We start from the raw sequence: 17,162 nt of genomic DNA on the forward strand, positions 1-17,162 counted from the left end.
CTACAGGATTTGGGGTCACTTTGCCCTGTCGGACTTTCTGCCCGGTAATTTCTCCTCAGAAGTGAAGGAGCTGTCAATGTTGAGTTGGAAGAGCTCTCAGAGGCTGTTAATTGCGATACAAGGACGATGAAAACTACAGGCTCCCCTTTCCTTGCTCTGCGATTAAACTTGGAGGGGGAGCGTAAGGTGTCAATGAAGCACAAGGGCTTTAAAAATAGTAATTGTGAGCGTGGGTGTCTCAGTTTTGTGCCCCCCACCCCAACGTTTACTGCCAGCTGTGGGCACCATAGAGGGGGCTGCCCCCCATGTTCACGCCGCCGCCGGGGGGGGAACGACCCGGGCCGCTTACCCTCCGCCAGGCCTCTCGCCAGGCCCCTGCCCCTTCCCGCCCGGGGCCTTCCAATCCACTCGCCGGGGCGAGAGCTCGCCATCCACCCCCCCCCCCCCAGCCCCTCCGACACCCCGCCCCTCCGCCGGCCCTTGGCGAGCCAGCCAATCAGCGCGCGCGGGTCCAGGCCGCGCGTGGGTCCACCCCACCCGCAGTCACGTACCCGGGTGGAGCGGGGGGGACAGGGGTCCGGTGGCGGGGTGTGGCCCTGCCGTGGGCGGTTCGGCCCAGAGCTCGGCTGCGCTTGTCCCGCCCCGGCACAGGTGCCCCGGCCAGCGGGGACGGCGGACGGGCGTGCTCCTCCGGTTGCTGTGAGGAACACGCGTGAGCCCCGACGCCTCAGCACGCGTGGGGAGGGGGCTTGCCCTCAGGAGAGGGCCTGCCCTGCCCGGAGTTGTGCCGTGGAAAAAGTTGCGGCCGCTCTACAGCCTGGCGGCTTGAGCGTGTTTCGGTACCTGGTAGATCCGGTGGCTTCAGAGAAGAGCAGCCCAGCAGCAGCTCAGTACTTCCTTCTGCCGATAAGATCTGCGCTCGTTACGGGTGGCGGCTGTCGCCGCCGCTGCCCCCACTTGAATCGGTTTCAGGCTCCTCCCGAGGCGAGACGGGGAGCGGGAGAGCGGCGAGGCGGGCGGAGGCGATGCTCCCCCCGGCCTCCTCCGCTCCGCGTCGCCCCGCGCCCTGCGCTGCTGGCGGAGCCGGCCGGGCAGCGGAGCCGCGGCTGGCACCGACATGGGAACCTTAGGGAGGAGGAGAGAAAACCAGTGAGTTCGCCCTTGCTGTTTTATTCCCCCGCCGCCCCGCCGCGGGGCAGGCGGCGGGTCTCGGGGTGACCCGGGGAGCGCGGGGGTGCCCGCCCGGGGCGGCGGGGACGGGCGCGATGTGCGGCCGCCGTGGTGCCCCCGCGGCGAGGCCGGCGTGGGTTTCCGTGGGGAGCGGTAGTCGGGGCGGCTGGGGCTCTGTGGGGGCCGGACGATGCCCTCCCGGGTGGGAAAGAGAGGGGAAAAGAAGCGGGAGGGGCGGCTCGGCGGCCGCCCGGGCTCCGGTTACCTCCGGCGCGGCCGGCGGTCTGCCCGGAGGGGGAGGAAAGGAGGGCAGCGGGCGGGGAGCTGCGGCCGAGGCCGGCGAGTAAGGCTGGCCCCCTGCTCGCCGGGGAATCGCCGTCTGCTCCGGGGGCCGGTTCCCGAGCTGGTGACCGTTCGTTTGTGGTATCTTCCCCACGGCCAAATCGCGTGCGGTGGAAGTGCGGGGTGCTTGTTTTCCGTCCGTGTCGCCCCCCCCCCCGCCGCCCTCCCCATCACAGCTTTAATCTATTTTTCATGCCGAGTAACTGCTGCAAGGGGATCTGTGCTAATGAATCCTTAGTTTCAGGCGTCTCACCGGTGGAGTTTCCCTCTCCAGTGTTGCCAAGTCGGCCACAGTGTTATGGTAAACTTTTTTGGGGGTGTGGACGCTTCAGTTTTTCTACATTGTGTCACCATCACCTGAGATATGTTCTGCCGTAACTCCTCCTTTATTACTACTGCATTGCTGGGATCCTCTGCCCTGTGTTAAAGAGGCACTGGAAAAAAGTTAGGAGAAGGGTTTAAGCTTGTAAAAAGAAAACCCTGAAAGTTGCTCGGGCCCTTGCTCTTTTTATATGAGAACAGGAAGTCGGATCACCAAGCTAAGAGAAATTTAAAGAAAGGGGGAAGGGAAGAGAACATTCTTTACATAGCCACTGTCAGCTTAGCTACCGAGGAGCTGAGTGATGGTCACTGCCTCTGCAGGGTCAGGCCTGTATTTTCCCAACTTTTTCCCTAAACAATGGGGGCCTGGGGTCAGCGTTGGGTTGTAAGTGATGTCATGTACAATTTTGTGGCTTTCCTAGCATTCAAACGAGACAAATTTAAGATAAAGTTTGAAATTCACTGGAATGAGGGTAGGGTCTGGTCTGTCTTCGTAAGCCGTGCGTATTTCCAGCTTCATCCAGGAGTACCTATATGGGGATGTTTGTGTCTTTACCTTCCCTATCTGTATGTAACATGCATACTGGGTACGTTTCTATGCCTTTTCTTCCCAGGAGTGTCAGTTTATTGATAGTCTTGTATACTGTTCCGAGAAAAGTTTAAGAAAGCTTAAGACAGCTTCTTAAAGATGCTGGAGTCACTTGTTTAGGAAGACTGTGGAGTGTAAATTGTCCCTGAATAAACCCAAGTTATATTGAAACAACAGTGGTTGTTGCCATTTTGTGAACTCTATGGTTGTGCTCAAGACAGATTTTGAACTGGTTCCTGTTATTTGCAGGCAAAAATGTTTCAGCACTTTTCATCGACATAATAATGTGCCTATTTACTATTTCATACAGAATTATGAACTTGTGTGTGGACAATGAACAGCCTCTAGTATTATCTGTAAACATACACGTTTTTGAAATCTAAGATACTACATGGTCAAAATACAAGCCTGTAACTAGATATATGCTTTATTTTGGTTTCTTTTACCTTTGTTATTAAAACATTAGTTTAGTCACGTATGCAACTTTAAAACAACTTAGTAGGAAATAATAATATAGGACAAGTGAGAATTAATTTTTTTTTTTTTTTAAATTATGAAATACTCCACTGTAAAGTTGCATTGATATTTTGTTTGCTTAATAGTGATTTTTCCAAATGAAATTAATAAAACTAGCCTGGTGTTTTCCAATGTGTGTAATATTTGTTTCTAGTTATAATTTTTTTTTTCTTCTTTACTTTTTATGGGCACACAAATATGTGGGGGTAGATTACTGCATACCAATATTCACGTTACATAGTTTGAAGAGTTTTTATGCTTGTACTGTAATCGTAACTCCCCAACAAAGACACAAGACTTCTGGTAATCTTTACAGATCATTCAAGGAGCTCTATAACTGTGTGCTCTATAATCCAAATTTAGCACGAGAAAAAAAAAAGTCAATTACTGAGCAGTCTCTTTGGTGTACGTATTAAGTGGGAGGGTTATCTCTTAGAGCACCACCGGTAGGTACAGGGAGTTAATTATCCTTTAAATGTCTCCTCCTTTCTCATGCAGTGTAAAATTTACCACTCCATCTTCTTGTATTTACTTCACTATTGTGCTTTCTTTTAGGCAACCTGCCCAAGCATGCAGCACTGCCCCTGAATCACCACTGGAGCTGAAGCAGATCAGTCATTCTCCCAGCCTTTCAAATCTTGCCCAGGTCACGATGGTGCCGTTGGGGCACTTAGCCAAAGGGGCCACCTTGGAAGATCTTCTTGAAACCTGCATTCAGTCTTTTGGTGAGTGTCTGGAGGTTTTTAGAATCTTATTAATTTGTTTCTGTCCTGGCTACATTTAGGTCACTTATTAGTGAATTATATTGATTTACCAGTGGAGTAGAAAAGCGTAACTGAGAATTTTCTGTACTGTGGGTGACCACATGTTTTTATAGGTTTGTAGATCTGCTTCTGAATGTGTGTGTAATATAAGCTAAGAGATTAGTGTGACTACTGCTTTTTCTTGAGAGAATAAGACAAACGCCATTCATTTATACTTATATGTGTAGTTTTTGTTGTTCCTTTAAGTACCAATTTGGTAAACTTTAGCAAGTAATCATTATATTTTGCATATTGCAGGAATACTCTCATAATGTGTGTAAACAACGTGTATATACTGAACATTTTGAAATGAGCTGGGCTATTTTTAAACTAGGTGAAATAACATTGGATTGCTTCTTGCATTTTCAATATAGATTTAAAGTTGCTTCTCTACAAAAGGGGAAGAATCCAAACAAAAATCACAGCTGTATACCTTTTTGAGCCTATCAGTTATCCATTTGTCTTTTTACAATAAGGATTGTAATATATGGACAAGCATGACTGTTGCCTGAGCCCTACATACCTAGTTTCCTTTTTGAACCTTTTCATTCATAATTATGTTTATTTTTTATTTTAAAATATGTTAGTACTGAAGGCACTCAACATGATTCTGAATAATTTGCTTCTAAGTAGTGCAACTGTTCATTAATGCCATGTCTTTCAGTGCTAGAGCTATTCCCAAAGCATATGTGGCACAGCCTAAGTTGCAGAGTAGTCCTCAGGAAATAAGTGTACTTGAACACCCACTGAACTCTAAAATAATTAATCTATATAGTTAAATAGTAACACATAGTGCTGATCTAGTGGTACAGCACATACATAAATACAGTATAAACAATGACTAATGTTTCACATTTCTTGGAAATGCTTTTTTTTTTTTTTTTTTTTTTTGACTTTAAAGCTTTCTAATCAGCATGTACAGAGAAACGCATGTCGGAGAAAAGTTTATGAAACATACAATCGTCAGTAACTGTTTCTTTTTTGCTTCTTTTCTCCTCCATTCAATTATTGTAAAGAACCTATCCGCTGAACTGCTTTGAAGCCCTAATTCCTAAACAAATTGCAGTTCATGTTTTTGTAAGTTTGGGTTCACTGGAAGTAAGATAAGACGTCTAAAGCATGTGCAAGACCTTCATACAGATTTAATATTGTGACTATTTGACCAATATTAATATGCCCACATTTTTATAGAAAAAGGTATTATAATATGATAAAAAACTAGTAAAATTATTATGGTGGTTAATTTCAAGTAGCATAGGTGAAACCCTGAATGGGAGATTATTGTTGGCTTAATTACCTTAATACTTTTTTAGTACTCTATGTGCACATGCTTACATGTTCTCAGATTCCTGGGTTTTATTATAAGGACTAAGGTGACAAAGAAAAACAAGTATACCTGTCCAGTTCAGTCATATGTGCATGTGAATCTTTCTAAAGGGTTTCATACTTCAGTTAGAAAATTTACCATAGCCCACTAAACAGGGTTGTTTTGGACCTTGAGTGAATTGTAGTGCATCTCAAACATAATCTTAAACTCACTAAGGACTGCTAGAATTATGTGTGCTGCAGAAATTTAGACTCTTCATTAGGCCATTCATAGTAGTGTGTGTTTGTACATCCTCTCTGATATTATGCGTGTTCTTCAGCTGTGTTGGAATTTCCCAGTAGGGTATTTAAATAAATTGTAAAGCGCAACTGTTACAACTATAGATAACCTACATAACGAAGAAGTTCCTTCCAGAAGGTTCTTGTAGCTACCACCAAAACCACTGTGCAAAATTCATTCACATCATCATGCCAATAAAGGAAGAGATGGAAAAAACTTTAATTTGGGAGTTTGAGGAGGGGTGGGGGTAAGGAGAAAAATGGTGAGAAAAAAGCATAGTTGCTGAATGATTACAAGTAAACTTGAGTGAGTTTCTTCCCGTGCATAGCATTAAAGTAAAGTTATTACCCTGTACTCTAATAGTTCTATTCAGACTGAGGTTATATCTTCAGTCTCAGATATGATGACCAGTAATATTTTTGTATATGATTCTAGAAACTCTTTATTGTGATCTGAGCAAGTTTTATTTCATTGTTAAAAAGGCAGAACCTCCCAAGAAACCAGCACAGATTTCCTTTGTATATTTTAAGTTTACTTTCTGGAAAAAGCCCTTGATTCATTTGCTGTCTAGGGTTAAGGAGAACAATAGGCAGTAAATAGAGATGATAATACATGATATTTCAGAATATATAGTGCATCATTTTAATATAATACTGCACTTGCTAATATTATGTGTACAATTACAAATACGATTCCTGTGTAAAGCGTGCAGCTGAATTTATGTTCTTGGATTCAGTTATACAACTCTGGAAAAAGCAAATAATGTGTAAGAGAGGCTGCTGTCAACAAAGGTGTGTAAGTGGAAATTGGCAGCCTTTTGCCATATATGCAGAGAATATCACAAGAAGGTCTAACCAAGAAGGTATTAAGAATTAATACGTACTTACAGCTGTGAAGAACACAAGTATAAGTTATTTATCTTCCGGTATGGATAAGGGGACGATGTGAGAAAAGGGGATGTGCTAAGATGAAGTTAAGATTGAGAAGGCTAAGCTTTGTCACACTGTTATAAATGGATTCCAGGGTGTTTTGTAGACAGACAAGTTTTGTCCAGAGAGCCAAGTTAATCCAAAACCTGTGCTAAGGAGATGAGGAACAAAGACTCGATCTTGGAGTTAGTGATACTGTCTGTGGGTCTACAACAGTGCTGGGTAGAAGATAGCACTAGAATGTGGACAGAATAGTGTGAATTACAATGGTGATGTTGTACCTGCTAATTCCAAAAGTAAAGATTTAGGAGGCTTTTTTTTTTTTTTTTTTTCTTCAGGAAAGACCAAAAGCTAATTCAGTGAATTAACTTAAACATCTCCTTTGGGATGATTAATGAATACTCTTTCACCTCTCAAATTTGGTTGTCTTTAACTTGAACTGATGAATGATAGTCATGTGCTTTAGAGACAGAAACAGTGAGGGTCATAGGAGGTAGTGTTAAGTCATGTAGATGATCACTACATCTGAGAGATTGGCATTACACCAGTGTTTATTCAATAACATGATGAGAAGGAGATGCTGAAAGTAGGGGCTTCTTCATGTCCCATGAAAGGTTGCATCAGGATGAGCAAGATGAATCATCCTGCAAATGAATTGCTAAAAGTAAAGGCAACAGAAAAGCCAGGTTGTAAACTAGGGCAAAAGATCAGAAAAATAGCGTAATGAGAGACTGAAGGCAGGAGTGTGTTAGAAAGGAATATTGGTCCTGAGATTAGGAGAAAATTCTGGGAGACCTGCGATCTCTCTCATCAATTTAAAGAGAAGAGGCTTGATTATATAGGACAGTGATTCAATTTCTTCAGGAAAAGAAGAGAGATTTCTTCTTCTTGGAAGATCTCTCAACATTGTAAGTAGCTACAGGGTACTGTTACTGCTATGATCTGGATTGACAAGAAGAGCTGTAGAGTACAAGGAAATGCATCACATGTGAGTGCCTTAGGAAAAAAAAAAGGGGAAGTGTAGCATATAAGTGGAGCTGACAATATCTTTTAAAGATGAGAAAGTGATTGTGTGGAAAGAAAGAGAAGTCATAATAGGGAAGTGGAGGAAAAGATAAATCAAAGAAGGGAGGAGAGTGCATGAAGAGAAAGAGCAGGAGGTAGAACTAATTGAAAAGACTAGAAAATACAGAGGCTGTAGAAAGGTTATATTCAGTGAAACCTCTCCATCAGGTTGTTAATTCTGAACAGAAATGTCATAAAGAGAAAACTAAAGGTAGATGTTCAATTGGCAACAAAATGGCTGAAGTTGTGAGTTCAGGGAAGCAAAGAAGGAATTAATAGATCTTGGCTTGGGATAAGACAGCTTCAAGAGGGAGGTAATTTATTCTGGAGGAAATTTTCATTAATGACTGTGATTCTGGAGTGGAACTGTAAGTAGAATAGTAATTTTATCCCTCTGCATCCATGTATTTCCATTAGGTAGTGTATAAAATGCCTGGAAAAGCATTTACTTTTGACAGGCAGTTCTCTGAAAGTCAATATGGCTTTGTCTCCTACTTTGTTGCTAGTTGTAAAGATACTTATTCCAGCAGGTTTGTTGTTGACACCAACAAAGTAGGGTCTAGTTTGCTGGTCCAAGGCCATATTACCTATTTAATGCTGACGGTTCAGTAGAACACAGGAAGCATATGCTTAGTAGCACAGCCTTACTTTTTGCTAGTTCTTCTTATTGTAATCTTAGTGAGACTGCATAAATGTATGTTAACATATATTTAGTCCAGGAAGTGTTACAGATCAGAGAGGAAAAATGTGTAAGCGCTGTTCACTTCACTGGATATCTTAATTTGTTAACTGTATATCTGCTAACTATAGAAATGAAATAATAATTGTTCGTAACACTTTTGACCCTAGCCTATGCTTATGCTACTGTGAGCTTGATGTTTTGATTATGTATTAGCAGTCAGTTTCTATTCTAGCAGATTTTTTTTTTTTCTAGTTGTATCATCACTATATGTTTGTGCATGGTAAGAGGCCCCTGTTTTTTTCCTTTGACTGTAAGCGTCTATCTTTAACTTATAAATGTACCTCTTTTTTATCATTGTACCTCTTTTTTATCATAAGTAAGGTTTGTGTGCTTATTTTTTTTAAACAAATATACCTTTCAAAGATTCAATGAACTATTTTAGCGTGCATTCAAGCTTATACACTATGTAGGGTTGGAGGGACTTTTCCTTGCCCACACAAAACATTTGTTTAAATTGTTTTTACAAGCGTTTTTTACTCTCTTGCAATAGGGGCAAAATGTATCTTCAGCATAGTGTCAATTTGCTATCTCCCTGCTTTGTCTGCAGTAAAGTCTTTAGGTGTTACTTAGAACTGCCTAACAAATAATTCCAAGAGTGCACTTGAAAGTAATGATTTATACAAACACTTGGGTCTTCCTAAAAGCATCTGAGAGTCATTTAAGAGCTGAGAAATCCTTGAAGTCTCAAAATTTGTGTTATGAAGGTATTTCTGTCCTTAACCTTTGAGCGCAAGATCTTGCTCATTCGCCTCTTACATTTGAGTACTGGAAGCATGTTTACTGTAGCACACAGAAGACCTATGCTTATCCTACAATTCAGGCACTTCAGTTACTGCTAGACAAGATGAGTGCTCAATGGAAAGAAGAAATCATGAAACATCATCTTTAAATGCATGTCACTGTGCAGTGTCCCTGTGTCTGGTTTCTTAAGAAAGATGTAAGTAAAGGGCTTTAGGAAAGCAACTGAAATATTTCCCAGAGCATGTAGTGTAAATCTATGTGGCAGCTCAGCCATGATAAACTGTTTGCAGTGGAGTTGGTTGTTTATACCACTATGTCAATCTTCAATATGGAAAAAAAATTAAAGTAAGATTTAAACTCATGGCTACTACTTTTCAAAGAAGTTAAAAATCATAACCTCATGGATTAGCAACGTTAATAGAATTTATGTGAACCTAGTGCAATTTACAACTTCTAATGGTCCTAATACTCTTAGACTCTAGGTCTAAGAGTAGGTTGTGTGATGTAAATTGTTCTGCAGTGTCTGATCAGTGCTAAACTAGCTTATTGCCTTAATGTGTGATAAAGTGAGATGTTTGCAAACAAACCTTAGAAATTCTGGAAGCCAATTCCAGACTGATCTGGACGAAAGATGCCACAGAATTGTTTTGATAGAAATCAGAAATCTGGCAAAGGTGCTGGTTGCCTCTTGGGTGCTATCTGCCTAAAACTGTACAAGTTTATCATAGATAACATTTTCTAGAATAAAAATCAACTACAGTGGCAGAGCTGTCTAGTTCTGTGAACTGATAATATTTTTATAGCTTACTTTTGTATCAATATTATGCAAAAATATATTGAGTCTTAAAAATTCTCTGAGAGGCAGGTAAGTATTGCATCCATTTTACAAACAATGAAACAGGCAAGTTAGAATTCACTCAATAGGAGAACCATAGCCGCCATCTCCTCTAAAATACAGAACACTTGAGAGATTTTTCCAGTTTTTCACCTTTCAGTTGTTTAGAAAAACCCACTCTACTTTTAAGTACGTTCTTTCAGTCTAGTTAAAACATCCAATAACTAGTAAAATAATCACAGTTCAAGTACCGAGTTTATCTTTATCCTTTTACCAAATGTACCATATGCCAAATTGTAACATAGAAATCTGACTCAAAAGGGTCTTTCAAGGCACACGCATGCTCACAGAAGGCAACTTTGGTCATTTACTTTTTTCTGTTACGTTTGCTTGAACAGTCATTTGTTTTTATCTCATGCTTCTCAACCTTGCAGGGTTCCACCCACTCCTTGCCTCTGAAGCCTAGGCTGAATGTTGAGGTCTCCAGTCCCCCCAAAAATAGTTTAAGTTTGTTCATGGTATTGTTCTATACTAAAATGTTGTTGATCATCATGTGTTAAGTAATCTGGGTGCGATTTGGTCAAATACAGTGCAGAAACTTTAGTATTGCTTGGCAACAGAAACTACGTTAATGATCAATTAATGACATTGTGGGAACAGAAGAGTCATTACTGCTCTGTAGAATGCATGACATTGTGGGAACAGAAGAGTAGTTACTGCTCTGGAGAATACTAAGTGCTGCTTAGCTAACTATTAAAGTTAATTGTGATTGTACCAAAATGAAAATAGATTTTTTAACCTGATGTCTGTGGAAAAATTTTTCCCAAAGAGAATAAACTTTAGATATCTTTATTTTTAAGTTCTATTTAGCTAATTTGACTTCAGTCTTTTTAATATAACTTTCCAAAGTCCAGAAATAAGTAACAGCACAAAATGAAGAAAATTTAGACTTCTTGCTTTATAAAGCAGTCTCCCGTTTACTTACATTTACCACAGGGATATGACAGGAAATTCTATTTTCATATCTCTAAATATAACTTCAGAAAAAACAATATAACTTTTATTTAGCAATGCAAAAAAGCTTAGATAGCAATAGGAAATAATTCTCAGGAGAATGAATGTTCTATGAATTTAATTTTTTCTTCTCTCTATGTACAAAATTGAAGCAAGAAATGTCACTTGTTCTCTAGGCTTCCCCATACATTTTACTTTCTATGTTACTTGGTCTGGTTTGTGTGTGCTTTAGTGTGAAGTCTTTCAGTGTTTTGCTGTGTATCACCAAGTGTGAAGACATATTTTTGTATTGCTTTTTAAAAGCCTGAAAAAGAAGAGGTTTCCCTTAGCTGTTACATAGTTCAGTAGATCTTTCTGTTATGTGGGACAGGCTGGAGATTAAAAGCTAAGATAACTTTCTAAACATGATACCAGTTTTTTCCCCCATTACTGAAGTAAGAAGGTACAAGTGCAACAGCTGACAAAAGGCAAAGATAAAAGAGTATCTGTTGGGAGATATTAACATTACACTTGCCATGGATATGACTTTAGGAATCCCCAAACACTGTAGTTTTGATACTCAAGTGTATATAGAGGTTATGCTAAGAAAAATTCAGTGCCTTGTGCCACCTGTATTATGATGAAAGATCATTTAGAGATATGCTGCAATATTTTTCTTTTGAAATGTAGAACTCCTCTGGCTGAGAACAATAACGTGAGGTTTCAAGAACTTCCTTTCTATTTTAACCTTTATGTCTTTTTTGAAAAAGATTTATCTTCAAAATATTCACTTTAGGTATGGGCGAGATTGTCTCCTCCCTTTCTCCAGGAGAACCAGTTATGTTTAATGTTGATCTCCAGTATGTAGTGTTACTCTTTTAAAAGTATACGGAAGTATACGTTAAAAAAAAAAAAAAAAAAAAAAAAAAGTACTTGTTTAGGTTGAATAATGTAGAAGATGATCAGATACCACTATGAGTAATATTAAGAAATGCCCTGTGACAGTACTTTGGAGGCATAAGCTCTGTGCTAGACCAACTGATACAATGGGGCCAATAAAGTTTACAGTTGAACACATGTGCACATGTTTCTCTAATGAAAATTTGGCATACTGTAGCTAGCTTGAATCAGTTTCCTCTGTATGCAGATATTTGATAGTGCTACCTGGTGATTAGGTATGTTTTAAGTTTGAAGTGAAGCTGTGGGTTTTTTTTAAGCTTTGGTTCTTTTGTCCATGGTGAACAAGAGATGTTTCATCAGCCAAGCATCCACCCCAGTGGGATGGGGGAGAAAACTGGAAGGGTAAAAGTGAGAAAACTCCTGAGTTGAGATAAAGGCAGTATAATAAGTTTAAAAAAATACCCAACTAAAAACAAAAAATCAACGATCAAAAAACCCAAACAAAACCAAGAAAAACACATGATGTAAAAAACTCTAATTGCTCATCACTAGCCAACTGATGCCCAGCCTGTCCCTGAGCAACAGCAGCCCTGGCAAACTTCCACCCAGTTTTTATTGCCGAGCATGACATGATACGGTATGGAGTATCCCTTTGGTCAGTTGGGGTCCACTATTCTGCCTCTGTCCCTCCCAGCCCCTTGCCCACCCCCAGCCTGCTCGCTGGTGGGGCAGTGTAAGAAGGGATGCCCCAGCTACTGGGTTAGAAGGTAGTTTGCCAGAGAGTCTGTAAACACTAATTCCAGAAATATATCTAGAAATTAGAGCAAATACTAGGAAGCTGAGCTGGGTAAGGCAGGGAAACATGAAATAGTAAGTCAGAAATATTAGAGCAGGATTAGATTGGAGCATGCATCAGTAATGAAAATCAAGGCCAGGAACTTGGATCTAAGCAATCTGCAATATCAGGTCCCTGAGGAAAGCAGTTTGGTGTCTGCTAGTCTGTTACAGTTTGAACATTTGGATGGGGCTGACTTTGTGCTTCCTTGGATCTGATGACTGGCTGCCCCAGGATCAATCATGCAATTAGAAGCTTATCATAAAACACTGGAGTTGTGGGACGAGTAGGTGCTAAGCATGCAGCTGGGTTCGGTGGTCACATAGTGATACCAGCCTCAGAAGTTTCTGATTCTGTTCTGGGAGTCTCATTTGTCTTATCCATCAGTGGTTGTGCCAGCACAGATGTGTTGCCAGGCATTACACTTGAATTATTCAAGAGTTGCCTGCAACTCAAAAACTGCACGTGGCTCCAATATCATGATTTAAAGCTTTGAAAAAATCTTGAATGCTCAAATTATGTTTTGCAGGCTTTGGAGAAAAAGACTATTTGATTAAAAAGTTCTCATCTAAATTTGCTCAAATCAGTATTTTAAACATGCTGTAGAACAATGTATGGGGGGGTGGTGTTAACTTTTTGTCTTGTTCTGTGTACTTGATCTGAATTTCCAAGGCTAATGGAATGCTTTCCACCCACATTTCATTTGGTTTCTCTCGAAGCACATTTTAATTTCTCAAAATCATCCCATTTCCCCTTGACAAGAGCTTTTATCTTCTTGTTTTCATTTCAAAGAATTACCCACCCAGAGCTGTTTCTGCAAGATGTAGCTTTCCAAAAGCTGTTTCTGAGAGAGAATAATGGCTTTCCCTTGAGGTTTTGCTCCCCTAATGTTCCCTACCCTCACACAGAACAGTATTATTATCCTTTTTGGATGCAGATTAGACTCACTTGTGTCCTGGATATATCTGCATTGTTAATGAGTATTTGGAGCAGTGGGTCCTTGTCATCATCCCCCTGTTCTGTAGGGAGTTTGAAGGGGGAAGTAGAGTTGGAGAAAGTCAAGTTTTCTTCCAACATCTGTGTTTAAGGTTCTGTTAGTGCAGGACCGATCACAAAGTAGCATGATTCTTTGCTCTCCGGAAAATACTGATTTGATCTCATTTTAACTTTGGAGTTTTTCCTCCTAAGACCAAGTACTTGTGTAAATGAATTTATGTATGACTCATTTAATAGCTACAAGCATGTGTGAACAATAAGCCAATTAAAAAAAAAAAAAAAAGCCTTAGGCGCAATTCCCTGAGTATTTTGGTGCTGTCTGCTAAGCATTGTAGCATTCTTGTTGCGTAAGGGGAACCATCACCATCCTGTATAGAATTAAATGTAAGTTGGAAAGCTCAAGACTCTACCTGCTTTCTGCTGCAGCGAAAATCAAAACAATCATTCTTTTACCTAATTTGTGCGTCATCTTTGTAAGGACACTGTAATTAATTTATCTTATTTCGGAAAGATATTAAGTACTTAAAATAATGATCTGAAATAAGGAAAATAAGGACAAGTACGAAGTTCTACACTTAGGGTAATCATTTGTGAAAACAGTATGGTAAAGTCCTTGCTATTACAGCATTTCTGCAGAAGAGGATCCCAATGTGAAGATGAGTTTTAAAACTGAAAATGGTTTAATGATATTGTACCACTGCAGAAACTCTAAGGAGATAAGTGCATGCATAGAGGAATGTGTGTGCTTATTTTTATTTTTTTGTATACTTACACATTTATATATATGCACATTTACCTTTTATATACATATACTTTTTATATATGTATTATGTACAGGATATTACAAATAATATTATAACTGATGCTAAGACCTTCTCTGGAGTACTGTATTCAGGTTTGCTTCATAGAGGTGAAAAAAAAAAAAAGAAGAAAACCTGGCTTCTGAGGAAAAAAATTGACAAATTTGGTGTTTTTTAGCTCAGAAAATACATGAGGGAAGCAATCCTTAATTAGAGAAAATATATTGATAAGGGAAAGAGAGTTTTTTCTGTCTGCTGGGGGCCAGGCATAACGGGCTTAAGCTGCCCAAGTCACCTGAAGTCCTTACTTGGACAGTAAGGAGAACTCTATGATTCTATCATTCTAAGTGCTGGAATAAGTCAACTACAGACGCTGTCAAATCCTCATCACTGTAGAAGTTTAACAACAAATGAAACTGGTCTGAAGCGTACTGGCTTTGGAAAACTGATTCTGCATTGGAGCAGGGACATAGAGTACATGAGCTCCTCACCCTGATTTCTGTCATCACCTGAGTTTTCAGATGTCATTAAAAAATAAAGGCTATTTCCAACTGAAAAGGTCAACACCCTAGTCTAAGCTGACTCTGCTTGGTGACCCTCAATGATGGTGAGCAGGATGGTGGCTTCTTATGAATCTGACCAAATGTGATTGATTTATTGGAGTTAAATGACTACCTCTGTTACAGGGTACCAAATTCTAAAGCACCAATAATAAGCCTGTAGTAAGAAGACTACTATGTGTTGCCTAAGTTTTAACTGAAGGAGAACAGTGCTTCCTATTTGTGAAGGGAAGTTCCAGGAAGTATCCATGAAATACTCCTGAAATATTGCATTCAATTTTGGTTGCTTTTAGCAATTCTAAGGTTATCTCCTAGTACTGCACCTCACGTATAGGGTAGAGACATTGACTTATGGCTGTTTCAGTTCAGTCACTAAGCCCTAGCATGTGCCTCCATATTTCATACATGTCTGTGTGTTTCAAGGTCTTTGAGACATTAAGACCTTAAGAACATCAGTTCCCCCAGTTTTCAAATCACGTGTTGCTTTAATAATCTTTAAAGACATCCCCACACCATCTTCTTTAAGCCACCAGAAAAAAAAAACCACTTTGCATAAATCTTGAAGAATTCTATGTAGCACATCAATATAGCAACCCACTACTTTCAGCTTTGCACCTAATGACACCGCCTGGCAGTTGCGTGATGCTTTCTTGCATTGCATTATTTTTGGTGGTACTTTTTGATAACCACTGGAAGACTTAAGGGAGTTTACAAGGAGTTACTCGTGTTCTTAGTAGCTTAGTCACTGATCACATGATGTCAATGCTCTGTGATTCACTTCTGATTCATTTCAAATTGTACACTAGGTGATAGAGTTGGAACCTGCTTATGAAATAAAGACAATGCTTATGAAGTAAAGGCCTCAGACCTAGAAAAGCTAACTTTTCTTTCTTGCAAAATTCAGTTCAGTTAAGACATCCTTGGCATTCTTCCTGTTGCCTTATCATTGCGCTCATGAGTGGGAAGGTCTCAGTACAACTATTTTGTCTATTGAACATCCTCTTTCTGTTAGTATATTTACCACAGGCTTGGTGGCCATCAGGACCTGGTGAAGAGCAGGCAGTTTGCTCTTAAAGCCTTGCTTTTGAGTACTTTGATTTTTTCAAATATTCTGGGAACAAGTGATGCTTCCGTTATTTCTAAATCACGGATTATGGGGAGCTACCAATTGGATTGTGCAATAGAGTGGTTGATGTGCCTAGACTAGGATGTTCTTGCCCTTTTGTGTTCTGAGTCTCACATATGCAATAGAACTTTTGTAATTGTAGTTTTTAGTGGCTTTGTGTTACTACATAGTTATAAATATTTAGCCTTAAATGTCTTTGTGCTTTCTCTCATGTAGTTAAATCCTGGAAAAGTATATTCAACTCCTGTTTCCTTGTTAAAAACGTCTTAGTATGGTAATGGCATTTACAGGAGGAAAAGCATGTAACTGGTGCGTTATTTGTACCTTACTGCAGTGAAACAAAGCTAAGGCTCATGCAGTATTTTGCAGCTTTCCTGAAGGTAAATTGACTAACTGAAACACACCCATTGCACTTTATTTAGTATTCACTTAGTGGTTTTTGCTCAGCAGGGTGTGTGGTTAGAAACAGGTATACAAACGGAAATGAAAATGAGTTGCAAAGTTTTAAAACAAACTGCTGGAGGTTCAAGAGAATGCTGCAGGGGCATTCAGAGACACTTGCAATGCAGTCAGGAAGCCCTCTTATGGGCCCCGCCATTTGCACAAAGATAGTTTACCATAACTTTTGTCACTTCCCTACACACAGCTCTGTTTAGCAGATCAGCTCTCCGAAAAGAAGTGACCTCATGGTCAGAGGTGCGAGAGACCCAATGACAGTTCTGAAACCCAAAGTGAGCTGGGGTCCCTTCTCGCCTAAGGGCCATTTTTACCAGTTTAGCTCCATGGATTTTTTTGAATTATGAATTTGTGAAATACAAACGGAAGAGGAATCAGAGTCAATATTTTACTTTTTAGTAACATTTGCTGTATGGTGGTACATGCACTTGAAAAGTTCTTTTTAAAATTGGGCAGGAAGGTCACATTAAATATTTGATACTGCATGTGTTTGTAAAATCGTGTGCTGCTACAATTCCATGCAGGCTTGCTGTTCAGTGCTGAACTGTACAGGGAAACTTAAGATTTTTTGCAGCAGAATTTTTATTTTGGTTTTTGAACCATCACTAATACACTCTTTTCTTTGTGGAGATGAGCCTTTTAGTTGAGTGAGAGAATGGATAGCACAAAACTTAGTACTGCTTTAATGTGTGCAAAATAATTGTATGTCATCATAACGAAGTCTATCTCCGTTGTGCAATAATTAGGTCTGAATGCTGTGAAACATAAATGCAATTTTTGTTATACACCACCATAAATGTGGTGACCTAATCACTACTAGTATGCAGAACATACTGT

The 17,162-nt window shown here is 40.1% G+C and overlaps 1 protein-coding gene across 1 annotated transcript in view; it reads left to right on the forward strand.

Annotated features, from left to right (window-relative positions):
- The first annotated feature begins 563 nt into the window (after positions 1–563).
- RASGRP1 (RAS guanyl releasing protein 1) overlaps positions 564–17,162 on the forward strand; it is a 44,651-nt gene continuing 28,052 nt past the window's right edge. Inside the window, exons 1-2 of the mRNA XM_074148468.1 lie at positions 564–1,149; positions 3,494–3,663. Of these exons, the coding sequence (XP_074004569.1) occupies positions 1,118–1,149; positions 3,494–3,663 (202 nt within the window). The 5' untranslated portion in view covers positions 564–1,117. The remainder of the gene's footprint in view (positions 1,150–3,493; positions 3,664–17,162) is intronic.

The sequence above is a fragment of the Numenius arquata genome, chromosome 6 (assembly GCF_964106895.1).
Source record: "Numenius arquata chromosome 6, bNumArq3.hap1.1, whole genome shotgun sequence".
Classification (NCBI taxonomy): Eukaryota; Metazoa; Chordata; class Aves; order Charadriiformes; family Scolopacidae; genus Numenius; species Numenius arquata.